This window comes from Lissotriton helveticus, chromosome 9 (assembly GCF_964261635.1).
Source record: "Lissotriton helveticus chromosome 9, aLisHel1.1, whole genome shotgun sequence".
NCBI lineage: Eukaryota > Metazoa > Chordata > Amphibia > Caudata > Salamandridae > Lissotriton > Lissotriton helveticus.
Window position 1 is genome coordinate 229,981,895 of NC_136070.1, and position 27,967 is coordinate 230,009,861.

The 27,967-nt window shown below is 41.9% G+C and overlaps 1 protein-coding gene across 1 annotated transcript in view; it reads right to left on the reverse strand.

Annotated features, from left to right (window-relative positions):
* Positions 1-6,034: 6,034 nt before the first annotated feature.
* VPS18 (VPS18 core subunit of CORVET and HOPS complexes) overlaps positions 6,035-27,967 on the reverse strand; it is an 83,644-nt gene continuing 61,711 nt past the window's right edge. The window contains exons 4-5 of the mRNA XM_078659773.1: positions 19,333-21,203; positions 6,035-7,011 (exon numbers count right to left, since the gene is read on the reverse strand). Coding sequence (XP_078515899.1) covers positions 6,283-7,011; positions 19,333-21,203 — 2,600 coding nt within the window. The 3' untranslated portion in view covers positions 6,035-6,282. The remainder of the gene's footprint in view (positions 7,012-19,332; positions 21,204-27,967) is intronic.

The window sequence follows — 27,967 nt, forward strand, 5'->3', positions numbered from 1 at the left end:
TAAAACATGTTGATTAATTAAAAAAATATTGCGATTTAAGGCCTTCAAAACGTAGACAAGAGAGAGTGAGTGTGTGTTTCTGTCAGTGTGGACATGTAAAAATCCCAGGTGATATCCAACAGACACTTCACATTACTAGACTGAAAGCACTTGTACCCAACTATTAACTACAGAATAAAACCTTTAGGGGCAGTAACACTCCAAAACACCCCTTGGAGCTACGCCCCTGCTTGTGTAATAGGAGCCACTGGCTTTAACCAGTGAATTAGAATCAGTAGCTTACACATCAGTAGCTTACACAGATCAGCCTATAAAACAGCCCTTGATATGTTCTTTGAGGCTAGGAAATACTTCGGAATCAGGGCATCGGTAAATCATAACAAACACTAGGTCCTCAGTAATCTCTGCTGGAGGTTAGTCTGTATTTCAGCATTTTGTTTCTGTGGTTGAAAGACAATACCTAGAGGGCTGGATGCAAAAATACAGCCTTCAAAGGAATTTCAAAAAACACTTTCCATTAAGTTATAAGGTGTAGAATATTGTTAGTGAAGCAGGTGGGGGATGCTGAATGAAGTGCGGTTTCACTGTCCTTTATGCATGGGGACTGCACCTCTTGCTATCCTGATTTGTTTTAACCAACTTAATGGATCACCTTTAAACAGGACAGATGACTTCTGTACTTTGCCTAACGAGTGGCCTCAAGAAAAAGGAGTGAAAATATTAATTTAATTAATCTTTTTGTGCGTTTGATGGGGTTTACAATGAGGGATCGGTGATGCTTAAAACTGCTTGCCAGACAGTTTGGATGGCTCTTCTGCCACCAACAAGCATGGTGTTGGACTCAGCCCTTTTTGCAGGGTCATCCCTTAACTTTTTGCTTTCCTCCTGAGTTTTGTCTGACCTATTTTTTGTTGGTTTTATGACTCTGGGCACTTTACCACTGCTGATCAGTGCTAAAGTGCATACGCTCTCCCTATTATAAATTAATGTATGAATTAGTGATTCCATGATTGGCTGGTTTGGTTTGCCTGTCGGACCCTAGTACAGTGCCCCAGGAGTGCCCAGGGCTGGTAATCTAAATGCTGCTAGTGGGCTTGCAGCACTGGTTGTGCCACCCACAGAGAAGCCTGTAAAAGTGTGTTCAAGGCCTGCCATGGCAGAGTCTGTGTGCAGTCTGGTACTGCCATGCTGACTGGGCAAGTACACCACTTGCCAGTCCCTAAACATTCCCTTTTCCTCATATCATATGGTAGGCCCAAGGGCAGGGTGCATTGTAAGTATAAGATAGGACATGCCCTGGTGTGTGTGGCATGTCCTAATAGTGAATTACAGCCATTTTCATTTTTCACTACTGCAAGGCTACCTGTTTTTCGAAGGCCAGAACGGGCAGTTAGATTATTACATTTTATAATCCTAACTGACTCAGGGAACATTGTAGAAATTCGAGTTTAGAATGCCTGAACTCAGAATGATAAAATACATCTTTTAGTGAAGTTGGTTTTAACATTCTGTGTTTGAAAATACCACTTTTAGAAAGTAGGTATTTTCTTTTTTAACTACCCAAGCCTGCCTCTGCTGGGATTTGTATTCCTTGTCTGGAGTTTGTGTCACAGGGCTGGGGGATTACAGGTGACCGGTTTAGTCTGCCCAGTGGTGAATAGAGAGATCTGCATATAGATGGGAGGGAGGAGTTGCACCTGGGACCAGAATAGGACTGTGCCTGCCACCCACAGTGCTGGCTCCACCACCTGTGGGACGTCTGATGTTTCTGCCCTGTACTGTGAAAGGAAATAAGGAATCATGTCAACAGAGTGCTCCAGGGCTGTGCCTCTCCTCCACAATGCTGGCTCCACCTCCTGTGGGGTGTCTGATGTTTTTGCCCTGCACTGTGAAAGGAAAGAAGGAATCACGTAAACAGAGTGCTCCAGGACTGACCAGAACAGGTTTGCACTAGGCAAAGGCCCATCTGCTTTAGAGGATAAAGGATTTTGGGGTATACATATTGGGACCCTGATCACAAGAAATTAGATCACTTTTGGACAAACAAGAAGAAACCTTTGCTGAGGAGTGGAACCAGAAGAAACTGAGGAGAGACTATCCCTAAGCTGAAGTGCTGCTTGGGGGATTGGCCTGCAGAAGTTGCCTGACTGCCAAAGAGAGGAGAAAGGGACTTTGCGCACTTTCATCAACTTGAAAGGATCTCCAAGGGCTTGGAACAGAGCTTGCCTCCTGATGAATTGTCAGGGACAACAGACTTCAATCCCCAGCTCCCCAGAGTTCTTTGGAAGTGCCTGCTGCTGTTTTGGGCCTTCTGAGGGACTGCGTGTCGCAAGGAGCTGGAAGCGTGACTCAAGAGGAAGAAGCGTGTCGCCGTCGCTGCTGCTGCTGCCGTCGCATTGTGGATGTCACCGCTGTAGTGGTCGTATTGCACAGCATCGAGAGAAGCGTTTCGCAACGAAGAGGAAGCGTGTCGCCGTCGCTGCTGCTGCCGTCGCATCTTGGATGTCACCCCTGTAGCTGTCGTATTGCACCGCATTGAGAAAAGCGCCTCGCATCCATGGAGAAGCGTGCCGCCGTCGGAGCTGCTGCCGTCGCATCTTGAATATCACCGCTGTAGTGGTCGATTTGTGCGGAAGCGTCTCGCAACGTCAGAGAAGAGTGTCGCAGCTGAAGCTGTTGTCGTCGCATCGTGGAACAAGGGTGTCGCCGCTGCAGCATCGAATTGAGACTTCTCGCATAATCGGAGAAGTGCGCCTCATCTGGAAGATCTTCACGTCTTTATTTCTTTGCACCGGAACTTTGCCACATTTCCATCGCTGCAACACTTTTGTTGTGGAAGCATAACGCATCGTAAGGTACATTGACTCAAAGTGTCGCATTTAAAGAACTGAACAGAGCTCAGCTAAAACTATCATTTTAAGTATAGTATTGTGGCTTTTTGTCGTTTGTGGTCTTGTGATAAGTCTATATAAAGAATACTTATTTTTTATATAAAATCTGTGTGGGGTCCATTTGTAGTGTTGTCACTTGATTACTGTATGTGGTCACAAATGCTTTACACACTGCCTCTGAGTCTGTCTGCTCGTGCCAAGCTACCAAGGGGGTTAGCAGGGGTTATTTTAGGAGTGTACCCCTGTACCCTGACTAGAGGCAAGGGTCCTCATTTATCACAAGTACCTACCTGTGCCAACTAGAGACCCCCAAATCTAACAAGTTTTATGGGATTATCCACTCATGTGGGGAGCCAGAGTTCATCTTTGCATGCTCCCAAGTCGTTCTATTGGTTGTGCATATGTAACATTACACACTTTCTGTCTCATCACCACTGATTCACAGTTTCAGAAATAAAATAGACAACTCTTGATTTTCTCTACCTTACTCTACTTATATGTACCTATGCGGTGCATATATCTTCAAGGTACATCTATATGGAGTAAGGAATACTAAATATATACTTCCCTATGTGCACTTCTCTTTCAATATTTTGTCCCTCAATCACAATATTGTGGTGTCGATATTCAGTAGTACAATCGTTATGAGGGATGGTTTTCAACTTGTGGTTTGAAGCAGTCAGATCTGTCAATAATGTCCTATTCACTCCATGCTTTCACCATTTGAAGGGTGAGTGCACTCAAAAGCAAAGGAACTATATCAAGAGCTGGAAATTATCACATTCGTGCAGGAATGGTTGGCATTTTAAATAAATTGCAAGACCAATACTTGCGTCAAAAATAAATCTCCAAATTTTCAGGACATCTAAACTGGGAAATATTCTAAAAGAGATCTGCACACCAGTTAGACAAATACTGAGCAGGAACGAGGCTTTCTAGAGAGCAGTCCAAGTTTTGTCATCCTGACTGCCTCAGGCCCCCCAAGAATCAATATTAGCACTAGTGAGGCAGCAACCTCGAGGTCATAAAATACTGATTTAGAGGAGGTTGGACAGGATTTAAAGATTACTCCAGGTCACGAAAATATATTCTTACATCTTATTGTGTTCTAGTTATGCCAATTAAAAAGTGCGGCCTTTCCACATGACAGGATGATTTCCAACTGCCTAGATTCATAAAATCAATTAACGCAGAAGCCTGCACGGATTTCACACATCTGTCAGAACGTGTTTGTGACATCATCAAAAAGAACACTTCACAAAATATGATTGATAGCACTATTGATATTAATATTAGTTTTTATTTTTAAAAAAAAGTTGAGGAATATTTTCCAGTTTCTTTTTTCATCTCACAAAATCTCTCCTACAACATGACGTTTTTATGGACGGATGTTTAGGAATGCCAGCTTGCCTAGTTAAGCAGTGCGAGTGTTCAAAATGCAGCAGCCCATCTTGTTTCACAAACAAATTCATATGATTAAGTTACCTAAAGGCTACCTGCTCGCATTGACATCCCAAGGCATTCCACAATATGTTTAAGACCTTGTGCATTTTCCGCAAGTTAATTGGCATACTTCTCGTCTCACAAGACGTCTATCCTCAATGAAATCTTTTCAGGAAGCTTCCGCTTATCCCTCAGTTTACTTCAGCCAGGGAGGCAATGAGAAACTCTTCAGTGCTCTGGTCAATCCTGAATCCCCTCGTAACAGTTACTTTGCAAGAATGAGAAGCCTTCTACTTCTTTGGAAACCGTTTTAGGAGGAGTTGTCCCTCATCAGATGTCAGTTGGGGGGAGTCTACTGCATACTTTCACAGCATGGTTTTATTAATATGTATGTGCTTCACCACACATGAAATAGTAAAACCTAACACAGGGAGGACAAGTGCCACGCCTAGTTAATATTTAGAGCACATCCTGTTTCGCATTGATGTATCTTTTTACAAAATCACAGCAAAAGTATGTGAAGCATTGGACCAAGTATGGATGTACACAGATAATATGACATGTACCATATTAGAGTGACATAAGCATAAGAAAGTGGATGAAAACAAAGAATGTGTTAAAGGGTAAAATCCTCATTACAGTGGTCACTCCTCATTACACACTATAGCTCGTAGTGAAGATTTAGTTTCACATAACACACAAGCTGGGAAAAGAGGGTCCAAGGGAAACTGTTTGAAAACCTGCAAGGAAAAAATTCCCATATAAAGTACAATCTCAACACAAACAAATCCTTGGGTCTACACTTGCGCACATAAATGCCTGTGAAGTGACGGAACGGTGTCTCACGCAATCTCCACTTGGGAGAGATCCCTTTCAGGACGAATACCCTAATCCACCATAGGTGGCATGCTTCATCATATGGGTATCTCCTCTTAGTGGGAAAACCTAGTCCCACTAAGGGCTACAACTTCCTCTCTGAGAGGAAGGAGCTCAGGGATATTTGAGATGTTTCTACACTATCAAGGATACTAAATCCCACAGATGAGCAATGGTGTATTGAGGATGCAGCACAAAACAAAATGTAGCAAGCGGGTTAGTGAGGTTAAAACTGTCTAGTAGGGACAAAATAGATTTTAATAACTTGCTCCCACTGACAGGATTAAAAAGCAGTGCAAAAAGCAGTATGGATTTAAACTGCTTCGTTAAAGGGACGCACATGTTTCTCCCAAGTGGAGATTGCATGAGACACCGTTCCTTCACTTCACAGGCATTTATGTACACTAGTGTAGACCCAAGGACTTGTTTGTGTTGAGAAGATTTAGTTTCTCCTGTATTTTCAGGAGTGATGCAATAGTGGCTTTTCCAAGGCACTTTCAAGATTTTGATATTTTTTACAATAATGGGGATTCAACTCACCTGAAGCATATTTTGTGAATGCATGCTTGCTGCTGTGTCTTTTACTAAATCAGAATTTTCTTTCTATTCGCCTATATAACATTTAAGAAAATTAGAATTATAAGAGCACGGTATCGTCAATCAGAATATTTTATCTGCGTTGACGTTCAGATTTAGTCTAAGTCATCCATTGCGGCAAACTACTTTTTGGCAAGAGTACCCAGTGTGGTCTCAATTACAAGGCTTAGAACCAAGAAAAATACAACTCAGTTCAGGGTTGGTGAATTAAAGATCACACACTTATAGTAATTTAGGATGCTCTCTCATTTATTTGACCTTGAGAAACTTGATACAGAAAAGCAGATATTGAGAGACTTTATAGGACGGTTTTAAATATTTTAAACTGCATTGTAATTGAGGGATCATTATGAATCCCCATGCTGAATAGTGCCACCCATCTTATCTTAATAAGAGTGGATATCTAGAACATTTTAATAATCAAGGAAAGCCATCCGTTTTCTATTGTGATGGTCCATGACCTAGCTGGGCAAGCCTAAAACCAGCTTTGCATCTCTTCATCATATTTCTGTGGATCAATAAAAGGTTTGTCAATAGTCCGAATCATTAACTCTCCACAGTATACGCATTCAGCTGCCACAATGTCATCAACATCTGCCTTAATTTGTTCACGAGTTTGCTGACCCTTTCCAAGACTGATAGTATCTTCCTCCTTGGGTTGGTGGCGACTTTTGACAGGCGGATTTGAGGTTAACAGCTTCTTTTGAAGATCTTCCAGTTTGACCTGCTTGTAAGTGGGCAAGTTGGGAAGGACAGACTGCAGTAAACAGTCATAATGGAACATATGGCCACAGAGAAACAGATAGAAGGTGCGGTTGAGCAGGGGGAACTCACAAGCAGAGCACTTCTCTTGCGGCTCCACTGAGCCATATTTGTTTCTCATCTCCTGGATGTCCTCCCGGATCCTTTTTGCACTAAGAGTGGCTTCTTCCATTTCAGTTTTAAGCTCTTCAATATGCTTGTTGTAGGCATCCAATGAACTACATATGGCTTCCTTGAAGTGATCAATGGTGACAAAGTCTGGAAAAAAGGGAAGGATATCTTCAATCTTTAAGAGACTGCAACTAGACAGGCAGACCATGGCTTTCTTCACATCCTTCTCTTCCTGAACAACATGCCGAGCAATTTTCAACCAGAGCTTCTTCTTTAACTCTTCGTCTTCTTCAGGCAAATCTGCACAGGACTTTGCCAGATCAACATCGACCTAAAACATAAGAGGAGTTGGAGAGTTTTCAAAGACAATCAGAAAAAGTTAACTATGCATGCACTCTCAAAGTAATTCAGACTGTAGACTACAATGTACCACTCCAGAGATTCTAATCAGTGGCAAACACATCAAGCAAAGTCACTAGATTGTGTTACTTAATCCTTGAGGAGTGCTTTTAATGAATAAGGATGAAAGACCTCACCTTTACACTGCACACAAGGCTCCCCACCATTCCCAGCCAATAAAATGTCTAATGGACCCTCCACATGCAGCATATCCAATCCAGTGCTATAATATGCAATTATATGTCAGTCATGGCCTTCCCAATTAAACAGAAGCCATAAGCAAAGGATCTGAAAGCAATGAGGTATTGATGGGGAGAAACAGGTTTAAACCAAGTGACTTCAAACAGAAATCCTAGTCCTAGATACAACCCACCACTTTAATAACGTCACCATCATGTGCATATCCCTTACCTTCTGTGACATTTCCATCAAAACCAAAGTATGATTTGGTAAAAATACAGAATGCCTTTAGGTGGACTCTAGGGAAGGAGCAAGTGCTTAAAATCAAAGATTACACACATTTAGGTGTAGCCATAGATAACAAATAACAAGAGAGGGAGTGAAGAGGTAGTGTCCGCGAAGGGCACTGGAGGTGGATACGTCCTCCTCCGGAAAACTATACAAAACACAAGGATCCACCTGTAGAAGGGTTTCTTTCAGTTGAAGTGTTCTCACAGGTTAGAGTGTGTTTCCTACATTGGTTGGAAGCACCCAGTGTTTGCCTAAATACCCCTCACACATCAAAAGGGCCCTTGGTGTCATGCTTCATCATGGGGGTCTTCCCGTCCGGCTGCGGAACGGGGCGTGCTACGACCTACGACTACGCAGGAGCAATGATCTTCAGTACTATGTGTGGTGTAGGAGTTTGTGAGGAATGGTCAAGGGTGAGTGAGTTTAATCTCACTATTTCCTCCATGTCTACTCGGGGGCACAGAATCGATGACATCGGAGAAGTGTGGCTCACTGGTTAGAGGAGGCAGACCCTGAAGCAGAGGTCAGACCCGGGACCAGGGTTCAATTCCCGATGCGGCAGGGTCTGCTTAATTCAGGCACTCTGTTCATCACCACCCCCTTTTCTGAATCATTTTGTCCACCATAAGCGTGGAAGGGTATACTCAGATGTGAGTCCCTTGCTCACTGCACCATCAGGATTAAAGCAAGCCGGGCCGACGACGCCTGAAATGGCAGAAACCGGTCCCCGGAAGCTTGTTTCCTTCCCAGTATAAGAATTGGCTTGGTAGTTTGGTTTGCCCTGTTCCCATCATGCACTGGGACAGGAACAGACTAATTTGCATATAGCCAAGTTCTGAGCTGGGATGGTGCAGTGAGCTAAAAAACGGTGATGGATCAAGCCCTGATCTTTGGACTGGGTCAGAGTGGTCTGCTTAATTCAGGCACTCTGTTCATCACCACCCCCTTTTCTGAATCGCGGCAGGGTCTTGAGCCCAAAATATCCACGGACTCGATAATTCTCGTTTCGGTGCCTACTCGAATCACGGGTTCACACTCGGCAGCTCTGGGCATTAGCTTGCTTAATCTCCACTACGGCCCCCCGCGGCGGGATGCCTGGCTTTCACCTTGGGGATGCCCAGTACGGGTATCTCACAGGGAAAAAGCCAGGACGGGTTCCCAAGGCAAGCGCCAAGATGCCTACGGGTAATCGAGCGCTATATAAGAACGCATAATAATAATAATAATAGTATCTGAGATCGGAGCTGTGATTTGTGCAGCTCCTTAAAGTGTCTGGCTACTGGGTAGGTATTGTCTTGATTAGTTATAGCACGCATGTGCTGGAGCACTCTCTTGTGTACTTGGAACTTGGTGATCCCTATGTACTGAAGGCCACGTGGGCATATCAGTACATAAACCGCGTATTCAGTCTTGCATGTCAAAAGTTTGGTTATCGAAGTTTCTTTGGTACTGAATGGGTTTGGTATGTGCTGGTATTTATACCCTGTTGACATGCCTTGCAAACCTTGCATTTGTAAAACCCTTTGTGGGTTTGTAGCCAGTTGGTCCCTTCAATCACCTCCGGACTGGTTTTCACCTAACTGTTCCTCATGGACCTACCTCTGCTATATGTAATAGAGGCTTTCGGAGGTAGTGATGGCCCTATGACTGGATAATTAAGTAGTAGGGGACAGTTACGTTTGATGATCAATTGGATACTGCTGTGTTGCTTGCTGTACCCCAATATGATTCTGAAATCATCATAGGGGCCTGTGTCTACTGCAGTTACATCTTCTGAACCCACACTGTGGTCTGTCTGCTTGTCCGAGTAAATCTTCCCTATGCTTGGTCATATATTTTTTTTATGGCTCTATTGACAATCTTACGGGAATATCCACGGCTCAAGAAATCTGTCTCTACAAGCTGCCTGGGCTTCTAACAGGTCTGTATTGCCACTATGGATATGCTTGAGGCGCAGCATTTCACCATAAGGTGTACTGTTAATCAAATGTCGCAGGTGAGAACTGCTGGCGTGCAACACGGATTTGCCAGACGTTTTTTTCCTGTATAGCCTTGTCTCAATTCTATTGTTTTTGATGTATATTTGTGTATCTAGGAAGTTTACTGTGGTATTGCTGATGTTTGCCGTAAAATGCAAGTTGCTGTCATTAGCATTGATTGCTTCCACAAATTCCCGTGCCTCAGCTTGTGTGCCCTTCCAGCAAGACAAAAAAAAAAACAACAACAAAAAAACGCAAAATTACAAAACACATTAGTCAAGGAGAGTAATACAATAAACAGGTATATAGAAGGGGGGGCACACTATGTGGTAAGGAAGAGCAGTATCAAATGATGGTATAATGGGTGCAGGATCAATGGCTTTGAGCAGGTGAACCTAGCCCCATTAAGGTAAGAATGTATTCATTAGAAATCTTTTGGCTTCCAGTTTGAAAGCAGTCGTTGGGGAGATTCTGCGTACTTCCAGTGGAAGAGAGTTCCATATCTTTGGGGCAGCCCTGGAGAAGGCTCAGTGACAAGTTCTCGTTTTGCTATGGATGAGTGGTTTCAAGAGGAAAGTGTTAGCGCTTTTTGAGGCTCTACCACCATAGGATAATTCAAGCTTTTGTGCTAGGTACCTGGGAGTTTTGAAATGCAGGGCTTTGTGCGCCAGAACGGCAATCTTTAACTTAATTCGAGCTTCATAGGGCAACCATTTCAGAGATTTTAGGACTGGGTAATGTGCTCATTTCATTTGGTATCAGTAACCAATCTAGTTGCAGCGTTCAATGATGCCCTTAGTGGAGCCAGGGTGTATTTGGGAAAGCCACAGAGCGTAGTGCTGCCGTAATCCAGCCTCGGCAAGACAAGCGCTTGGACCACCTGCTTGAAATCAATTTGTGGAAGGAATGGTTTGATATTTCAAAGTGTCCTCATCAAATGATTAGCTCCCCATACACACACTGCTGATGTGATTTTTCATATTCAGGTGCTTGTCCAGGGTGATTCCGAGTGATTTGGTAGAGTCTATGATGAGTGGGGTGCAGTTGAAAGCAGTGAGATGATTCAGCCAAAGGTCTAGCTTGGGGATGTGGTTCGGAGGAGAGATGAGAAAGAACTCAGTTTTGGCGGTGTTGAGCAGGAGATGGTTCTCAGTTAACCAATTCTGCATAGACGTTACGGTAGTGCTGAGTGAGATGATGTTATCCGGGGATGAGATTTTCAGAAAGTTGCATATCGTCCGCATACATACAGAAAAGCATGCTCATGGAATTTAGAGATTAGCTAATGGTTCTAAGAAAAGGTTGAAGAGGATAGGAGATAAGGAAGGAAGCAGGAGCAGCCTACCTTAGAAACCAAGTAAAAAACTAAATGGTTAATATTCAACATTTTGTGCCTCACATTCCCACAAATCAAAGGCATACCTCACAAATACCTGCAAGAACAAAACTGTGCTATACACTTGCTGAAGTGTGACTTCTGGTCTCCCCACAGCCAAATACAAGCAGAGGGGAGACAATGCTTCTCAGTGACAGCACAAGAACAACCTACCAGGTCCAACTCTGTGAATACAGACACCCTTGCACCCTCTCCCCTCTTACTCCCCAAATCCATCCATTTGCTTCTACCTTCCCATTCAGCCATCAACTTTGGGGCACAATCAGCTTATCCAAGATCATTCCAACGAAATACAAAGAACAGAAATCATGAAACCCATCCACCTACGCTACATAATTATGCTTTGCTTTTTATGTTGTCTGATTTGCCTCACAAACGCCTGATGGACTTCGCCACTTAATGATGACCGCCCAGCCAGGGTACCATATGGACAGGATCCTGATCAGTAAACAAGCCTGGCTGATCCAGATGCTGGTCTTGGATCTTTCACTGGATAATTTAGGTGCAACTAAAACCAACCAGTACAGCACTATTCAAATGTAACCTCTCTCGCTATGTATAGTTTTCATGAACGTGTAAAAGCCCTTGAGGTTTGGTGTGTAAACGATACAAACAAAATAAATAAATAGGGCTGGTGAACTATTAGCTTGTATAGTGTTACTTTCTAAAATCTTTTGAAATGACATGAATACAATGCACACCGTGTTTTGAAAAACTTCAGAAAGACAACACGTGATTCACAGCAGTTCCAGAGTAGTAGGAGTTAAAATGAGAGAACGGCATAATATTTTTTGTGAATACACAATACTGAAAGAGCGCCATATGATTTTAAGAGTCCATTGGATTCTGGTCTGTCTGGCCCACAGTAGACGTCAACTATGCAGATTGCCAAATCAGAAGGCTTTCTTACACTTAAGTAGAAAGCAAAGATTCACTATACTGTTGTGCTTCAATGAAAAAAAGTGAAAAGTTTTTCAAAGGACAGCACTTGAATTCTGCTAAGACTTCCAGCAAATGTGAATAAAGTTAGGAAGGCCACCTTCCACATCAAGAATTCGTGATCGTTGTATTTATTACATAAGCTCAAAGGCTGACTGCATTAGCATTAAGATTAAGCAAGAAAAAGAAATCTTGAATTTTTGATGGGGGAAAATTCCCCTTTCAAGCCTTTTAGAGAATTCTGAATCCTCAGTGCTTTTCAAAATGGATTCCTAATTAGATTTCTGTAGCCCGTCACTGCTGACAAGTGAACTCCAACTGAAGACTATAGGAGGAATGCCCTGGCCAAATGAAGCAATTAGGGATGTCCGTGGCACGATTATGGATTATATCTATGCGCAACACAACAGAGGGTCTACTCTACTTGAATAACGCATCCTGGTAGAAAGCTGCGGTCTCATTTAATAAATTACAATATGGTGTACATGTAAGTACAAAGATGGTAGAATCCCACCTCTGCTCCTCAATATTAGATCAGTTACATTTGTGAATAGCATCTCCAATCAGACTTCAGGCTTAGCAAGGCATACGTGGGTAGGTTTCTGGCCCAGATCTGGAGTTAAGAGGATCCCTGTCAAATCTATTCCCATGAACTTCCTCAGAGTCACTTAAATGAAAACTATGGGTTAAAAGGCATGCAATAATGTACCAGATGAAAAACATTTCAGAGCAAAAGTAGACTTGGATGCGTAGGTACAGACAATTACATTGTGAATCTTCTTCAATGGCAAACATTTCATTGTTAGCCTTCCTTTTATTTCAAATTATCTTAAACCCTACCTAGGTGTAATTTCAACTATTACTCTCCTGAAAGTTGACCTATTACAGCATCACCCCTCTGATTGTGAGCTACAGAAGTGAGACACATCCACAGGTGGATTTGGAGATGAAAAATGTATGTCCACAGCAGCTGGATGCCTCTGCAGAGAATTAAGACTTTTGTACTTCCTTAACTGATGGCACAACACACGGTAGTCAAGATGTCCTACCAACACTGACTTTCCCGAAACACTGACATTGACAACTGTTAGACTAACGGGATCACCATCAGAATACTATTCCTCAATGCAATGCGCGGTAGAGTCATTCGGGGAGGAGCTTCTCATCTTGTCATAGAAGCGTCTTCGGCTACAGGCCCCATGCGTGGTAGAAGCTGCAAACATTAGCCAGGTATTACAATCAACTTTTTGTTCCACAAAGCAGGGAACTGGGCTGCCTGATGGTAGATTAAGATTCTGTCCCCCCCAGTTGCACAAGGTCAGTGCCCAGTGCATTTGCTGGGGCAGACTCACGTGGAGGGACGATTTGGAATCAAAATCACTGGGACACAAGATCAAGCAGACTTATTATCAGAGAGGCTGCATTCAGGAAATTGTCTAACTTCCTCCAAATATTGAAACAGTTGCATCTGAAGTATGTCCAAGATCACTCCCACAAACATGACTTTGTTCTGACGAACCACTGGAGACTTTGTCCAGTTCAGATTGTGAAGCATAAAGGAAATCCCACAGAAGAGGACTTCTCTAGTACCACGTCTAGGTCGAAAATAATGTGTAGACCTTGGCATCTTAAACAGGTTAACAGGCTCTTTCTGCCAGTCTGTCTGCATCAATCCCCCCTCGCTCCCAAGCACACAAGCGTCAATTTGGTCCTCAATTCCAGCTAGTTACAAACTCACACATCTCAGATGCATGTCCCATTTCCCAACTTAAAACTACCATCACTACAGTAGCTCACTACTTGACAGAGGTCTGTAACTCATCACTGTCTACAGGTGTGGTTCGTAAGTTATGGAAATCTGTCTTGGTCACAACCCTTTAAAAAAAGCCCACAGTCCCACGATTGCGCAACTTTGGCCAACTTTAGTCCAATTACAATACTTTCCCTCTCTGCCATGCAAAGACTCTAGTTAACAAGCAAACTATTCGCTCACTTGGAACGTAATCATGCCTTACATAGAATCCAATCAGGGCTTCAGAACAAATAATCTATGGAAACAGAGCTTGCAAAAGCAGTACAAGGTTTCAGGGACACCTTGGGTATGGTGGGAGTGGGTGCAGTGATATTGATACATCTATCATCAGCTTTTGAAACCATTTCGGACTCCTCCACCCAATGCAGACTCAATGCAATCGCCCTAGGGAGAACAGTACTTACCTGGTTTTGCGCTTTCCTTTCAGAAATAATTCAAACTGCTGCTCTAGGCAAATTCAGATCCACCACTAAGGAAATAAATGGAGTCCCTCAGGTATCAGTTCTCAGCCCTGCCCGTTTTAATCTTTAAGTTTCGCTGAATCGTTCAGCATTACATTTTATTTGCATGCTGATGATACATAAATGATCATCAGGCTAGATTCCGACCCAGAGAAAACAACTACCAACTTTAAGAATTGCTGGCAGGAGGTGGCAGACCCAGGGGTGGTAACCTCCCTAGTCCTTAACATAGAGAACACTGAAATTGTAGTCTTTGCATCCCGCAATGAAGGGTTTCACATTCAGCGGCAGACATCTCTAGGCACAGTGCCTACCCACTCACTTCAGGTTCTTAAGCTTTGCATGAGTGGACTCAGAGTTGTCATTAAGGGATTATATAGACATCACAAGAAGGATAGGCTTCAACCTTTTAAAGATCATCAGGAAGATTCTTCCCTTCACTCCGGCTTCCTCCGGGAAATACCCCGCCCAAGCCCTCATCCTTTATAGAATTGACTAATGCAATTTATGTGGGTCTTACCAAATACCTAGTGCACAAACTTCAGCTGTTGCAGAATGCTGCTATCACATAGGTCCTAGGCCGCAAAACAATACTGACCCTAATGACAAGGCCAAGTTTCACTGGCTTTCAGTCTAAAAAAGATGCAACTGCAAGGCTTTATGTCTCTGCCATTAAACTCTTTATATTGAGACTCATTCATCCTACATGACAATGATGTTCATATGGTATCAACCTGCAAGAGACCTTAGTTTCCGTTACGCTTGGAAGGCCACTGTACTGAACTTTAGGAACGCCACAATGGGCAGATGTTCCTTGGCTGCGATTACTAAGAAGCTGTGAAATGCACTTCCTTTAGCATTACGCAAAAAGAATGCTTTCATTAACTTCAGAAAGAAACATAAGACCTACCTTTTTGTAAATAACATTTAGTTTTCTCACCTCCCAGGCGAGGATTGGCAGGCGCCTCCTACTTTCCATAGTCTATTCTGTCCACTCTTGCGCCAGGACACTTCATCCCTCAAAATAGCTGGTAACGCTTAGCCCTTATAAGCACTTTACAAATTATAAATCACATCAAATCAGGTTTCCATCCTTCCTAAGCAATGTGTGAAAACTCATGGACATGATCCTGAACTGAAATAAAGTATCTTGGCTGGCAATTACCAAACCCAGGATAAAAGAAGTAAGAATGTTAGCATTTTGCCCAACGGTAAGTGGTGCCTTGCAGGTCTAGGTTGACCATGCAATCTCCTTAAATGGCAAAGGGAGAATTCACCTAAAAGAAATATTTAAAAAATATTATTTTCAATTAAATGTGTTTAAGCACATTAGATCTAAATTGGGTCATCGTTTTTTTTCAAGTTCCGGATATTTTTGTCTATTCTGTATTAACAAGAGTAAAGTGTTTTCCTTGCTCTTATAAAGTAGGGTGACCAGACGTCCCGGATTTGCCCGGACAGTCCCGGTGTTTCACCAGCTGTCACGGCAGATTTCGGCAATTTTGGCTAATGTCTCGGTTTTTAGAGAGGGTGGACTGAAAACAGTGAGGCACTTTTTGGGTTGTTCTAGAGCTGTGCTAGTTAGCAGCTGTTATAATTAAGCAATATAATTAATAGGTATGATGTTGCTTGTAGAAATTAAATGTTATTTATTTTCTTAATGCATCTTTTGTTATCCTATCTTGATGGGAGCGGTCATTCTGCGCAATCCCGTGTATGAAAAATTGTAGTTCTCTTTTTCTAAAATGTCCCGGTTTTTGGTTCTCAAGATCTGGTCACCCTATTATAGAGTTACTTCCTTCATAAAAAAAGTACAAGTTGTACCCTCTGCTATGATAAACCTTATGGGTCTGACTACACAAGAGCACCAGAGTGCAGCAAGAGTCCACACGTGTTGTTTGAACCATGGGACACGTCCATATTACAGCAAGGGTTGCAGATTCTAGCACTATATAGTACCAATTATGTGAGAGCAAAATGTCATGGGGAACGGTGATGAGCATAAGGAGCAGTCTGGGAATAAGATACAAGATTTTACCAGATTAGACCGAGAGCTCTAAATTCCAACATCTGCTCAACTGGAGACCAATGAAAGTGACTCTGAGATATGGTTGAATTTAAGCAGTTTGCAGGTAGTCTACATGGTCAAGTTCAGGACAGGCTGTAGCATATTTAGCAAATAGGGAAAAATACCCAAAGATCAACAGGTTCTGTAATTAAGCCAGGAAATAATAAAGGCTGACACTACAATGGATTGTTTGTCAACTGACACAAAAGAGAGGATCGTCTGGGGATTGTGCGGGGTGAAATAGAAGAACAGAAAAGCTTTATTATGTGCTTTAAAAGAGTAGGCTTCATCAGTGGTGAGCACTAGCACCCTCGTATTTGTGTCTGTAGATGGAGACCAAAGTTCAGAAGGCCATAAATAGCACATTGGGGCAAAGACGTTTTTAGGAGGCTCTGTGCGCGTGTATCACTTCAGAGGTGGCCCACAGCCAGATTGCTGCGCTCAAAGGTGCATTTTGGGAGGAAGCACCCAGGATTCAAGGGAATATTCCCAAACCTGTGGGCCCACTTGCTCAGAAAGACCACCACTCCATCTCTTATTGCTGAGCACTCTCCAGTGCAAGCAAAAAGTAATAACTGCGATGGAGAGGGCTCTGTGTTTGTTGGGTTGACTCAACTCTGCTTGGTCCTGAAACCATTTGATTAAGATGCTCTCTGAAGCAGACTGTGTGCCTCAAATGACACAGACACCAAATGTTCCTTTGATAAGATGCTCCAATCAAGGAAGCTTTTCTAATAACTGACACATTGGACGCAGTATCAAAAAGTCAATTTCTAGCACTTGTTTTTCTGAAAATATTTTTGAGTCTGGAAAGTAAAAGATGCACTCGGCCTCTCACTGGGGTGATATGTGTGAATGGGGGATAGCACAATCAGCTCAGTAAGTCACTGATTTTGGGTGAAGAGTTTAGCAAAAGTAGGGCCGGACATGTTTTGCTACCCTGCCACATAATTGTTTAATCTCTTTGCTAAACTTTTTGTGCATAAAACTGGGTTCTACCATCTGGTTCATGAATCATATGGAACAGTCTTCTAGAGTAGTTGCCACAAAAGCACCAGAGATCACATGGTCTCTTCTCGTCTAGATCTGCACAACATGCATACATTGTTTTCATCATTTGAATCGCTTTGTCTCTGCAGGAACTGAAGAGTAATCCCTGAAAAAGACAAATGACTAACATGAAATTGAGCTTCCTGCTTGTGTCCCACAAGGTTTGGCCAATAGTGGCCTCTCAGTACAAATCCAGGGAACACTTGCAGAGTAGCGAAATCAGACATGTCCGTTTCACCATTTGATTATAGTTTGCATGATCTTCATAGATTGCAAACCTAGCCTGATCTCGATTGACTTTGGGACTTACATTTTCTCATTGTATGTGATATCCACATCATATCGTTGGATATCAGGGAAACTGAATTTGCTGAATTGCCAAAGGTCCTGAATTGTAGGGGTAGCTCCTTTCCAGGCTGAGACAGGGGTATGGTGGAGAGGGGGGTTGGGAGGGGACAGAGGTTTAATAACTCCATGACGAGTTACCCTTGTCATTAGCATCCAAGTGGTTAACATTCTAAAGCATGGTTTGCATCTGAAATTACCTTGTTGGCTTTTGTTTTTTCAGTAATTGAATGCCATGATGTCCTAAGATGCAGAGTCCTGTGTAGGATATTCCACTTTCCCAACGATGATTCACAATCATTCCTGCATACAAGTAGAGGATTTCCATGTAACATTGCAGGAAAGGGTACAGTCAATATGAAAGTACATATCTTTCTGGAAAGGGATAATTATCTTTTTAGTAAAACAGGCCGAAGACCAGAACAGTAATCATTTCCTTGTGTGTTTGATTGATAGTTTCATAGAGGAAAGTTCATAGCTTCCCAAGTCTCACTCAGGTATCGATATTAGAACTTAATTGTGTTATCCATTGCCCAGTATCCATTATTTATTTCTGGTAACACAAAAAAACTTGAAAAACATTTCAGAGAAAAACAACATATTTAGTAAGTCATTCAATGAGAGTGTCCAGAGTAGTGTACTGTTGTTTCTTTATAGTGTGTTCACAGTGATCCAAGTGTTCAATGTCTGTTACCTGACCCCCAACAGGGCATAACTGGTAGTCCTCATAACACACAAAGGATCACCATCATGGCAGAAGCAGACTGGGTAGCCTCCGGGTCTACATAAGACATATTATGATGAACCTCTCAACAGGCAGTTTCTGAGAAAACTGTTCCCTCGGACCCAAAATATTCAGCACCAATGAAAACCCCTCAGAAAACAACTGCCAATGAATGGTGCAAGCAAACTTCTAATCACAGAATCTGCAGACCAACGATGGCGCCAATACTTGTTTCAGCACTAAAGTAACTCCTTTCTTTCCTATTTTATGACGTAGACAGTTCTTATGTTTTTTTAATTTTGTGTGTGTCAATGATATTGAGTGAAAAGAAGCAGAGTCCTTAGGAAAGTCCCTCAGTTTCTTTGTGGTAGCATGATAGTCCTTCCAGTATTCAACATATGTTATCTTACCCCAAGCAGAGAATAACCATAATTCCTCATCATGTAGAGAGCCATCACCATGACGCAAATTGGGACCAACTTATGGTCTCACTCAAAGCATTAGGATGAATCTAACTGGAGGCAGCATGCACAGTCTTTTCCTTCTGAGAAAAACCTTCTCTTGGACACAAACCGTTCAGCATCGAAGAAACAGACCCTATAAAAAACCACAGCTGCCAATGGCACACATTAACAACTTCTCAGTTCTGACACTGGCGGCTAATGATGGCGCTAAAGCTTCTGTCAGTACTGATGCAAAGAAATACATTTAAAAAAACAGCATTTGTTGAAAGGATGGGAATACGTGGAGAGAATTACAGAAAGTTTGCCAACAAGATTGGAGACCACATTAAGAGTGAGGGATAGGCCCCTTCTAAATACCTTCTTTGAAAGAGAAACCTTTCTAGATTTAATTAAAGATCTAGATGAACTGGCTTGGGAGGGGGTTTTGGGCTAAAGGGTAGGGTTTTTACTGTTTGGAGCACATATCCAACAGAAGACAGATGTCAATTTCATTTAAATATTTACCAACTTGAACATGCTGCATTCATACACTTACAAACTTACTTGCAAGGCTAAATCCACTGCCTCCTCATACAGTTCCATCACCTTGTAAACATGGACACAGGCATGGTGATGACCGTGTTCTGCACAAAGTCGAAGTGCATATTTTAAGTCATAGTGAATCCGGTTGGGGTTTGTTCCAGCATTTAGAAGATACGGCAGCAAGGAATCTGGCTGGTACTGAGCATAGAGAGACAGCAGATAGTTATGAATAGCTTGCTCAGTTTCCTCTAGTTTATATACACAAAACTCCATGTACCGGATAGCTTCTTTGATTTGTTGGGAGCTGCCACTCTGGCTATAGTTCACAAGGGCCGGAATGAGGTTCCTTGCATCCAGTTTCTTGCCCATACCAATCCAGGCATCTACCACTTTCTTTGGAATGTGTTGCATTAATACTGGAGAAAACTTGTAAAAAAGGGTTTTGTCCCTGTGTTTGGACAGAACATTAAGTGCTTCATCATAGTTGTCATGTTGGCAGTGGTGGGACACCACTCTGTCATAGTCTTGCATGAGCACAGCAAAGTATACCATGTGCTCGGTGTCTCCATGACTGGCAAGGAGATCATGGATGGAGGCACGGTTGTTAAAGAGACATTCTTTATTTTTGGAACTGCTCAAGAAAAAACGGAATTCGTCTCGTGTTTCTAGGTACAATGGCCGTTTTATGGCATCACCTTCTAGTAAACCCAAGCGGTTCAAGTAAAGTTCAGTTAACCACGTTGTCAATAGAGTGGCCTGTATCATCTCCGTCTGTTTCAAACTTCCCAACTTTTTCCGCAAAAATTCCATTAGAGCCTCTTCTTGCTTGGCTTCAATGAACTTGAGGGCTATCTCTTCAAAGTAATTCTGAGTTAGTGCATAACATTTGGCACTCTCCAGATACCTCTTGCTCTGAAAGCAATGTTCAGCCTCTTTAGCAAGTACAATGTCAAGGCAGTCTGGCTTATCCTTGCAGTATTCTTTCGCCAAATCAAACTTTCCCATGTCCATGTACATCTTCCACACATCCCTAGATTCACGCTGTACATGGTAGCGGAACACCGCCTTCTCAGTGTGAATCCAAATTTGTCCAATATTGGGATCCTTCACCATGCGTTTCAGAGAGCCAAATTTCTCCAGGAAGAAATCCTGAAAGACAACTTGACCATTCAGAATACAAACTGCCTTCACTCGGTCCGGTAAAAGTAACAAGAAGTGAAACTGGGTCAGCACAATGGAGATAGGCTTGTTAACACGCAAGTCAATATCAGTAGGGTATTCCCATACCTGAAAATTGGTCAACACAGAGTCAGGTCGACCGTGGTCTACTTTACCGTACAACACTCCATTCCCCATCATCCACGCAAATGAGCTAGGAAATGACTGCATTTTTGATGTGTAAAATGCTATTTCACTGTAGCCAAGATTTGCTGGAAACTCCTGAAAACCTGGCATAGGATCTTTTTGCGTACTGAACAAGGAGCTGAAACTTTGCTGCTCTGCTCCATCAGCTAATTTACCAACAAACTGGAAGAGTCGTTTACGAGTGGTGGCAATAATGAAGCACTTTCCTTCGCTACTGCGTTCTATATCTATACAACAGACCGGAGCAGGCCCTCCTTCCTCAGTAAGTGTATAAACCAAACGGAAGTACTGGTCAGGATTTGTGCTGAAAAGGCCACCTTCACTGGTCGAAATTTCAGCTTCGTAGATCTGGCCCTGAATTGTGCCCACTAGAATGGGGCCAGTGTTGGTTTCGGTTCCAAGAAACTTGTTCCACCCCACGCTTTCTATCAAATGTCCTCTCCAGCGCGAGAGAGTTCGTACTTTCTGTCCATTTCGGTTCAGATATAGGCATTCACTGCTGTTTAATGAAATCAGTAGATGAGAACCTGTAGAAACAAACATTTAAAGGTGAAACTAACACCTGTGACACATATATCAATCTCGCAAACATTTTTACTAATCATCATCATCAGTAACATATCCATAAAATAGCAATAAATATATGAGTAATGCAATCAGAAATTAAGATTTTTGAATTTCATTCATTCAACTTCCAATTGATTAAGTCACATTAAAACTTAATTTCACAATTTAAAACAAATAAATACAATTCAAATAATCAATTGTGGTTATTCCGTACACTTTATTACAAAAATGCCACTAAAGGGTCTCAGTATTGGAAAAGTCCAAGCTTTAAACAATCTAGAAGCAATGGTTTCTAGTGGCCCGATTCAACTATCTAAGACAGGGCCAATTACATTTTGGCTTAAATAACCCTAAAATACAGTGTTAGCAAGGACTGTTCCCATGGGGCACAGGGTCAAGACTGATTTGTATATGGCTGTGTCCAAACTGAGGTGGCGTAGTGGGCAAAAGAACAATGGATTTAACCCAGATCTTTTGACTGGGGGAGAATGTTTGCATTGTCAGCATTCCGTCTATCATTTGTTTGCTGTAACAGCAAGGAAATGACAGCACTTCCAAAATTAAAACATTAAAACAGAACAAAGATTTTACATCTTCCTTTAATGTATGTATTTATTCCCAGTGTAACTAACTGAAAGCCAAAAGGAAAAGCTGGTGGCCTTATCCTTATGCAACTTAATCACTTTATACTTAACTTATGCAACAGGACAAACGAAAAGTGCAAAAGTATAACTTATTCTGGGGTAATTTCTTGCTGCCTAACTGGCTTCCACTTGTGGAGGCTTATCTATCAATAGTTTCTAAACAACCCATCACCCACATAATTTTCCATACCAACCACAGATAAGGTATCTCTTATGGGAACATATTCGGTGTTTCACTCACACTAGTAATGGAGAATTCAAATTAGCCTAGAAAAGCAGATACATTCTAATTCAAGCTAGCAAAAATATCACCCCAACCCAATTTCGATTCTAGCCATTTACTCCAGAAGCATTACGTGATTTCTCATGTTTACCATGATGAACCAGATGTGTAAACAATTTTGTGCAATGAACACGTGATAAAAATAATTTTCAAAAGCAAAATCGAATACCTAGTTCACAGTCATGATAGGTGGTATTTTCCATAAAAATATTTATTTGCTCACAGGAAATTATGTATGGTGTAATTTTTATGCAAACACTGTGCACTTATCAATAATATGAAGATAGGTTCTAAATATGGAAACAATGTTACAGAACACTGAAAAAGGTCAGAGCAAAAGTATTTTAGTGGTTGCAAGGGGGGGGGGGTATACAGAGATGCTTTAATACCAGACAGTCTAGATTCCAGAGCATGAGTCTGATCCTGTAGAACTAGGTCATCTGCAAAGAAACGGGCAGAGGTACTTGCAAGTTGTCCAACTCCCCAGTTAAATAGGCCAGGGAAAGACTGGATACAAATGTATTAAAATGATCCATTAACAAAGGCATACAAAGAACAAGTATTTGCAATACAATCGGTCTCGCAATTGTGAGATTTTGAGCTATTGGCATTTTAAATGATAATGGATTTTATTTGTGCGTTTAAAAAACCTACAATAATAAAAGGCATTGTCATTTACAATATGGATAGGTGAAAGTTTATAAAATGCGAGACCTGTTGTATTGCAAATGCTTGTTTTCAAGCGCCCAATAAAGCATGTTTGGATGAGGGGTGTCTAAAGAAAGGTCCACGGCAGCTGTTAAAGGAAGGGTCACTGTGATCTGTACTGGGAATATTTTCCGAGCTATGGAGTTGCAGAAATGTTTTGCAAATACGGAACAAAAAATCTGATTGAACTGCATGTAACTTTTCTGGTTACTTATTTTAGATTCTAAAATGTGCCTCTGGGTAAAAAAACATTACATGGATTGGGGGGTTGGTTGTAGGTGATCTAGTGTGTCATGTAAGTGTCAGTAAAAACATGGGACACCGCATAGTGTCAACTATATTTAAAGATGTACTCCCTGAAAAAACCTTAAAACAATTCACTACTAAATTTCTTATTCAAAAATGTCAAATAGATAGTATGCTATCTTGTGGGCTAATGCCCTCATTTTATAAAATTGGTAATTTGACTCCTCAATTAAATATTACCTGCACTCCTGCAATGTTCTTGGCTTCCTCGGTCCCTTTTGAGCTGGCTACAAACAGCACAAAATACAGCCATAAGAGGTTTATGGGATTGTCACGCATGCAATGCAAAGTGTACTGTCTGAACTATGACACTATGTACGCCTGATTCCAGGTATTGCCACTTGAAAGAAATGCACATCAACCTTCCAGATCCAAGCAAGTGGTCCCTGGATGCGTGTCTTCCCTTCCACTCCCAGTAGAGAATCTTAAAAATCACACTGTCTCTGCTTCACTTTCCACATTACTGAACTTCAACAAACGCCAGGCCCACATCCGTTTTAACAAATATAATGCAATTATAGGTGACAAATAACGTAGCGTACCCTAACTGGTAAAATTAATAACTCAACTACTCTGTATGCGTAGCCATATTGTCCAAGGAATCCTGCGATTGGTTAGGAAAGCGACCCGACCTCAGAAAAGACGGCCTACTCACACCGGAAGATGCCGCCTCGGACTTGGTGCACCGGAAGAAGCCACTCCAGAAGTGATCGTCTAGCCGCAAACAGCTTACCGGTCTAGGATGTTAGCGCTGCCACCTCTGGTTGAGTGATCACTTGGAATACTCATCCCGGGGAACTTTCTACACTTACAGAAGCAGGTTATCCTAATGTAGACAGATAAGAGCAGACGCAGCAAATGGATGACAAGCAGGCCAGTGTGAGCAGAAGAGCCAGAGTTTCCTTAGCAAAGAGGTTTCTCTGACTTTATCATGCATCCAGCAGTGACGTGCGCTCAGTGTAAAAGTTAAGAATGACGGGGAGGGAAGGAAAGTGAGAGAGGGAGAGAGCTGTACGTGCGTGCACATCTCCAGTCCTCGCACGCCTGCTGTCTTTAATGCTAACGTCTTCAGCCGTACGCATGCACAAGTCCAGTCTTCTGGGCGCATGCACATGTCCTGTCCCCCTTCTGTCGAAAAACCCACGAGACGCCAGAGGAGACACCATGTGCGTGCGTATCTCCTGTCCAGGCTCGCACCTGGCCTGTCCCCCTTCGCGTACCAAACCGACAACAATAGTCTCGCCAAGGCGAAGGAGCGCATGCGCTGCATCGCTAGGCGAGACCTAAAAACATAACAGTGATTTGTGGCAATGGTGACCTAAACATGCATGTAGAGTAAAGATACATGAAAGTGGAACAAGTCAGGTTGTAAGAGCTGAGACGCACCATATACATGCAGCGGCCTACATGCCTTCTCATTTCATTCCACAAAGTACCTGTGCCTTTCAAGGTATGGAGAGCGAACCCAAGAACAACAGTCTCAACTCTTATAGCATTCCAGGTGGCCTATAGTCTTGTAAAAACACCACCACATCCACAATACATCTATAAGATATTTTTTCAACACATCTTGTTAGGTGCAAACATACTCCTGTCACCCCTTACTAATCTATGTGATTTGTATGCAACCTTTGGTCATAGAGGAATCACCATTACAAGTTTGTGCCATACTACCCCATTTTGGGTTTGGGTACCAACCCCCCAGGCCTGAATAAAACAGGTGCAAGCACGTAGCAATATTTTAATCTCCGCAGAGAATACAACCTCCATTTCATCTTCTGCACGTCACATAAAGCAGGTTTTGATTAGATTCAGCTCACTGCATTCATCACCCTTTCAGCTCGCCATAGCACTCTTAGGTTTGTCCATTGTCAGCAAGTATGCCGCTCCCTTCATTTCCCCAACTTTTCAGACTCTCCCAAGGTGCATAGGGAACAATGCATTCTGTGTAATATTAAACTGGGAGAACCGATTCAATGACAGATGTGGTTAGAAAGCGTTCTTCCTGACTGGTTCAGATGGATGCCGAATACATGCGTTTCCAGAATTGTCCTGAAGGAAAAGAAGGAGTGTTTAGTGGCATGGACAGGGAGTCCCAAAGATCAATTTCTTCACCAGTGTAGAGTTTTCAATACCAATGTATCTTTTCTCTTCAGGCCTTGTAGCCCCCCAGAGATGGAAGATGTTTGGACAGATATGGTCAGCGTCGTAGATAAAGGACCTTGTATACCAGACAACCAAGTTTGAACTTAATCACGGGTTAGAAGGCAATATAGGGCTTTCAAAAAAATATAATAAAATGTTATTGGTCGAATAAGAGACAAGCCGTGGCATGGAGAAAGGGCTTGTTTGTGAAGAGCTAGGACTATGGGATACTGGCCTGAATGGTATTACCTGGGTTGAGTCGCAATATGATCAGCATATGGGCAGCTGTCATCAATTGATCAAGAATCAGGAGGTACTACATTTTCTTCACTGACTGGAGCAGAGTAGGGCTATTTTGCTAGTGTCACATACTAACGATACTGTGTTATCAATGGTAAAGATACCCAGGAGGAGAAGCCATCGAGATTAAGTTTAGTCAGAAGAGTAGGATCATTTTCTTTTTTGATTTCAGAAGTTATTCACCTTAAAAATAATGGCTCTACGCTCGACTTAGCCCACTTTATCTTAAGTGTGAGAAGTAAGAAAGAATTCTTTAGTAGGGTTGTACTGGGACACCAAAATGAAAGTGGCCCCTTTTATTGTATTACATAGCTAAAAAAGTGGCCCTTGTTGTCGTTTTGAACTTGTACAGAAAAGCTGTACAAGTGTTTTGTGAGGTATGGAAGATTGTATGGATTTGAGCATGCTCTGTACATTAGTTTAATGTCCGGGAAACAACACTAACAATCGGCCTAGCAGACCAAAATACACTACCCTCAAATACCCAAAATTAAAAATAAAAAGATCGGCCAACTCGGACCAGCCCATTGAGCACTACCCGATTGGCCGAAAGGCCAGTTTGACTCACACCGCACTGACACAAAGTTATGTATCAAAATAAGAACTTTGGACTTACTTATATTGGTAATCAGGATATGGCTTTATATGCAGGAGAAATATATTGCTCTGAGCAAAAACTAGGACTCCCCTTAATGAGAGTGCTGTAATACTTAAGGTTTAGCTACGTGCCTCTTCCCTGTTGTTCCTACAATTTCGTTCTAACTGCAATCCAACTTAGTGCAATCATGATAAGTCCCATTGCACTTTGTATTTATTCCACAATGGTCTGGCTCCAAATAACTTTTTTAGAAGGCATTTGGTAGAAGCAACTAGTGTAGCTGTTTCAATGGATATCAACGTCACAAGTAAAACACAAATGTTTTACTGTGTTTTCGACTACAATGACCACATTGCCCTACCGAAGGCTTTGCTACGAGTCCTGAAGGTATTTCAGAATGTGATCAGTTCTAACTAATAAGACTTTTTTGGGGTTTTTAGGCTTCACTGCAGTGCTTTAATAAGGTTGATATTAATGATATACTGATCAGTTTTAACGTATTTTTTAACTTCGAAGATGAATAACAAATTAGATTTTAAAAATGTCAATGCTAAAAAGGATAAAGTAGTAACTAAGTGATTTGCCTAGTTAGATCCATAACAAGCCTCACCAACCAGTTAACAAAAACATACAAGTACTTCATGAAATTCTTTTTTGTAAATATGTTATTTCAAGATCAACTAGTGATTAGTAATACAGTACATCAGCAGTTGTCTTTACACAGCAGGTAAGGTTTTACTCTTTTACTTCGCAGGTAAGTGAATTTTTAAGAGTTTTTACTTAACAGTATAAATGTGTGTATTTATCTTTAACAAGGCTGCGTCTGCAACAAGTTGATTATTTCATTTTTTAAATAAAATATAATCTGTGGAATTCACAGGAGTGCCGACATCATTCTCAAGTAGGAACGTGTGCATTCAGGATATATATATGGTCCAGTTGAAGGCTTTTGCCGAAACGCGTCGACTGTCCTTTTGTGTTCGCACATGGTGTCAGAGATAAAATAAAAATTACCAGAAAGAAAGCGGTCATGCTGTGAAATCCCTCTGTGCCGTGGAGACGGCTGGTGGGGGATCTCACAGAGTTGCTTTGAAAAAAAAATATATATACACATATATATATATATATTTCCACATGTGTACTCCTGCTGCCACGCCACGCCATCAATCCTCGGCTGACCAACTAGCAAGAACACGGAAGACCCAGAGTGCTAGTGAGTTTTTTTTATTTAGCAGCACACCACGGCAGGATTTTTTTTTTTTTTTTTTTTTTTTTTTTTTTTGCTAGTGAGTTTTTTATTTAGCAGCACACCACGGCAGGATAACGTTTCGCCCTACACAGAGGGCTTGGTCACATGGTGCACCGAAAGAGTTGCTGAAATTTAAAGTGCTAGTGCGGTAATAACGACAATACTGATTGGTTACGCCTTAATTCATGATAATATATGACACAGCTGTGAAATTAATCATTTAAAGACGCAAAAACGGGCAAACACAATGGCAGTTTCTAAGCATGCTCTTAGTGATATCTGTTTAAATACAGTACTTTTTATGTGACTACAATTGTAAGAATGTTGGATAATAAGTTAAATGCAGTAGCGGGTCAACTGGGAATTCCCACAGTACACATCAGTTCGTGACATAGCGCATTATTGTCAAAATTTCATGTATATTACAATTAATTACAACCGCACATAAATTCATGAACCGGCTATGTTGGACTCCCTGCATAAATGCAAAA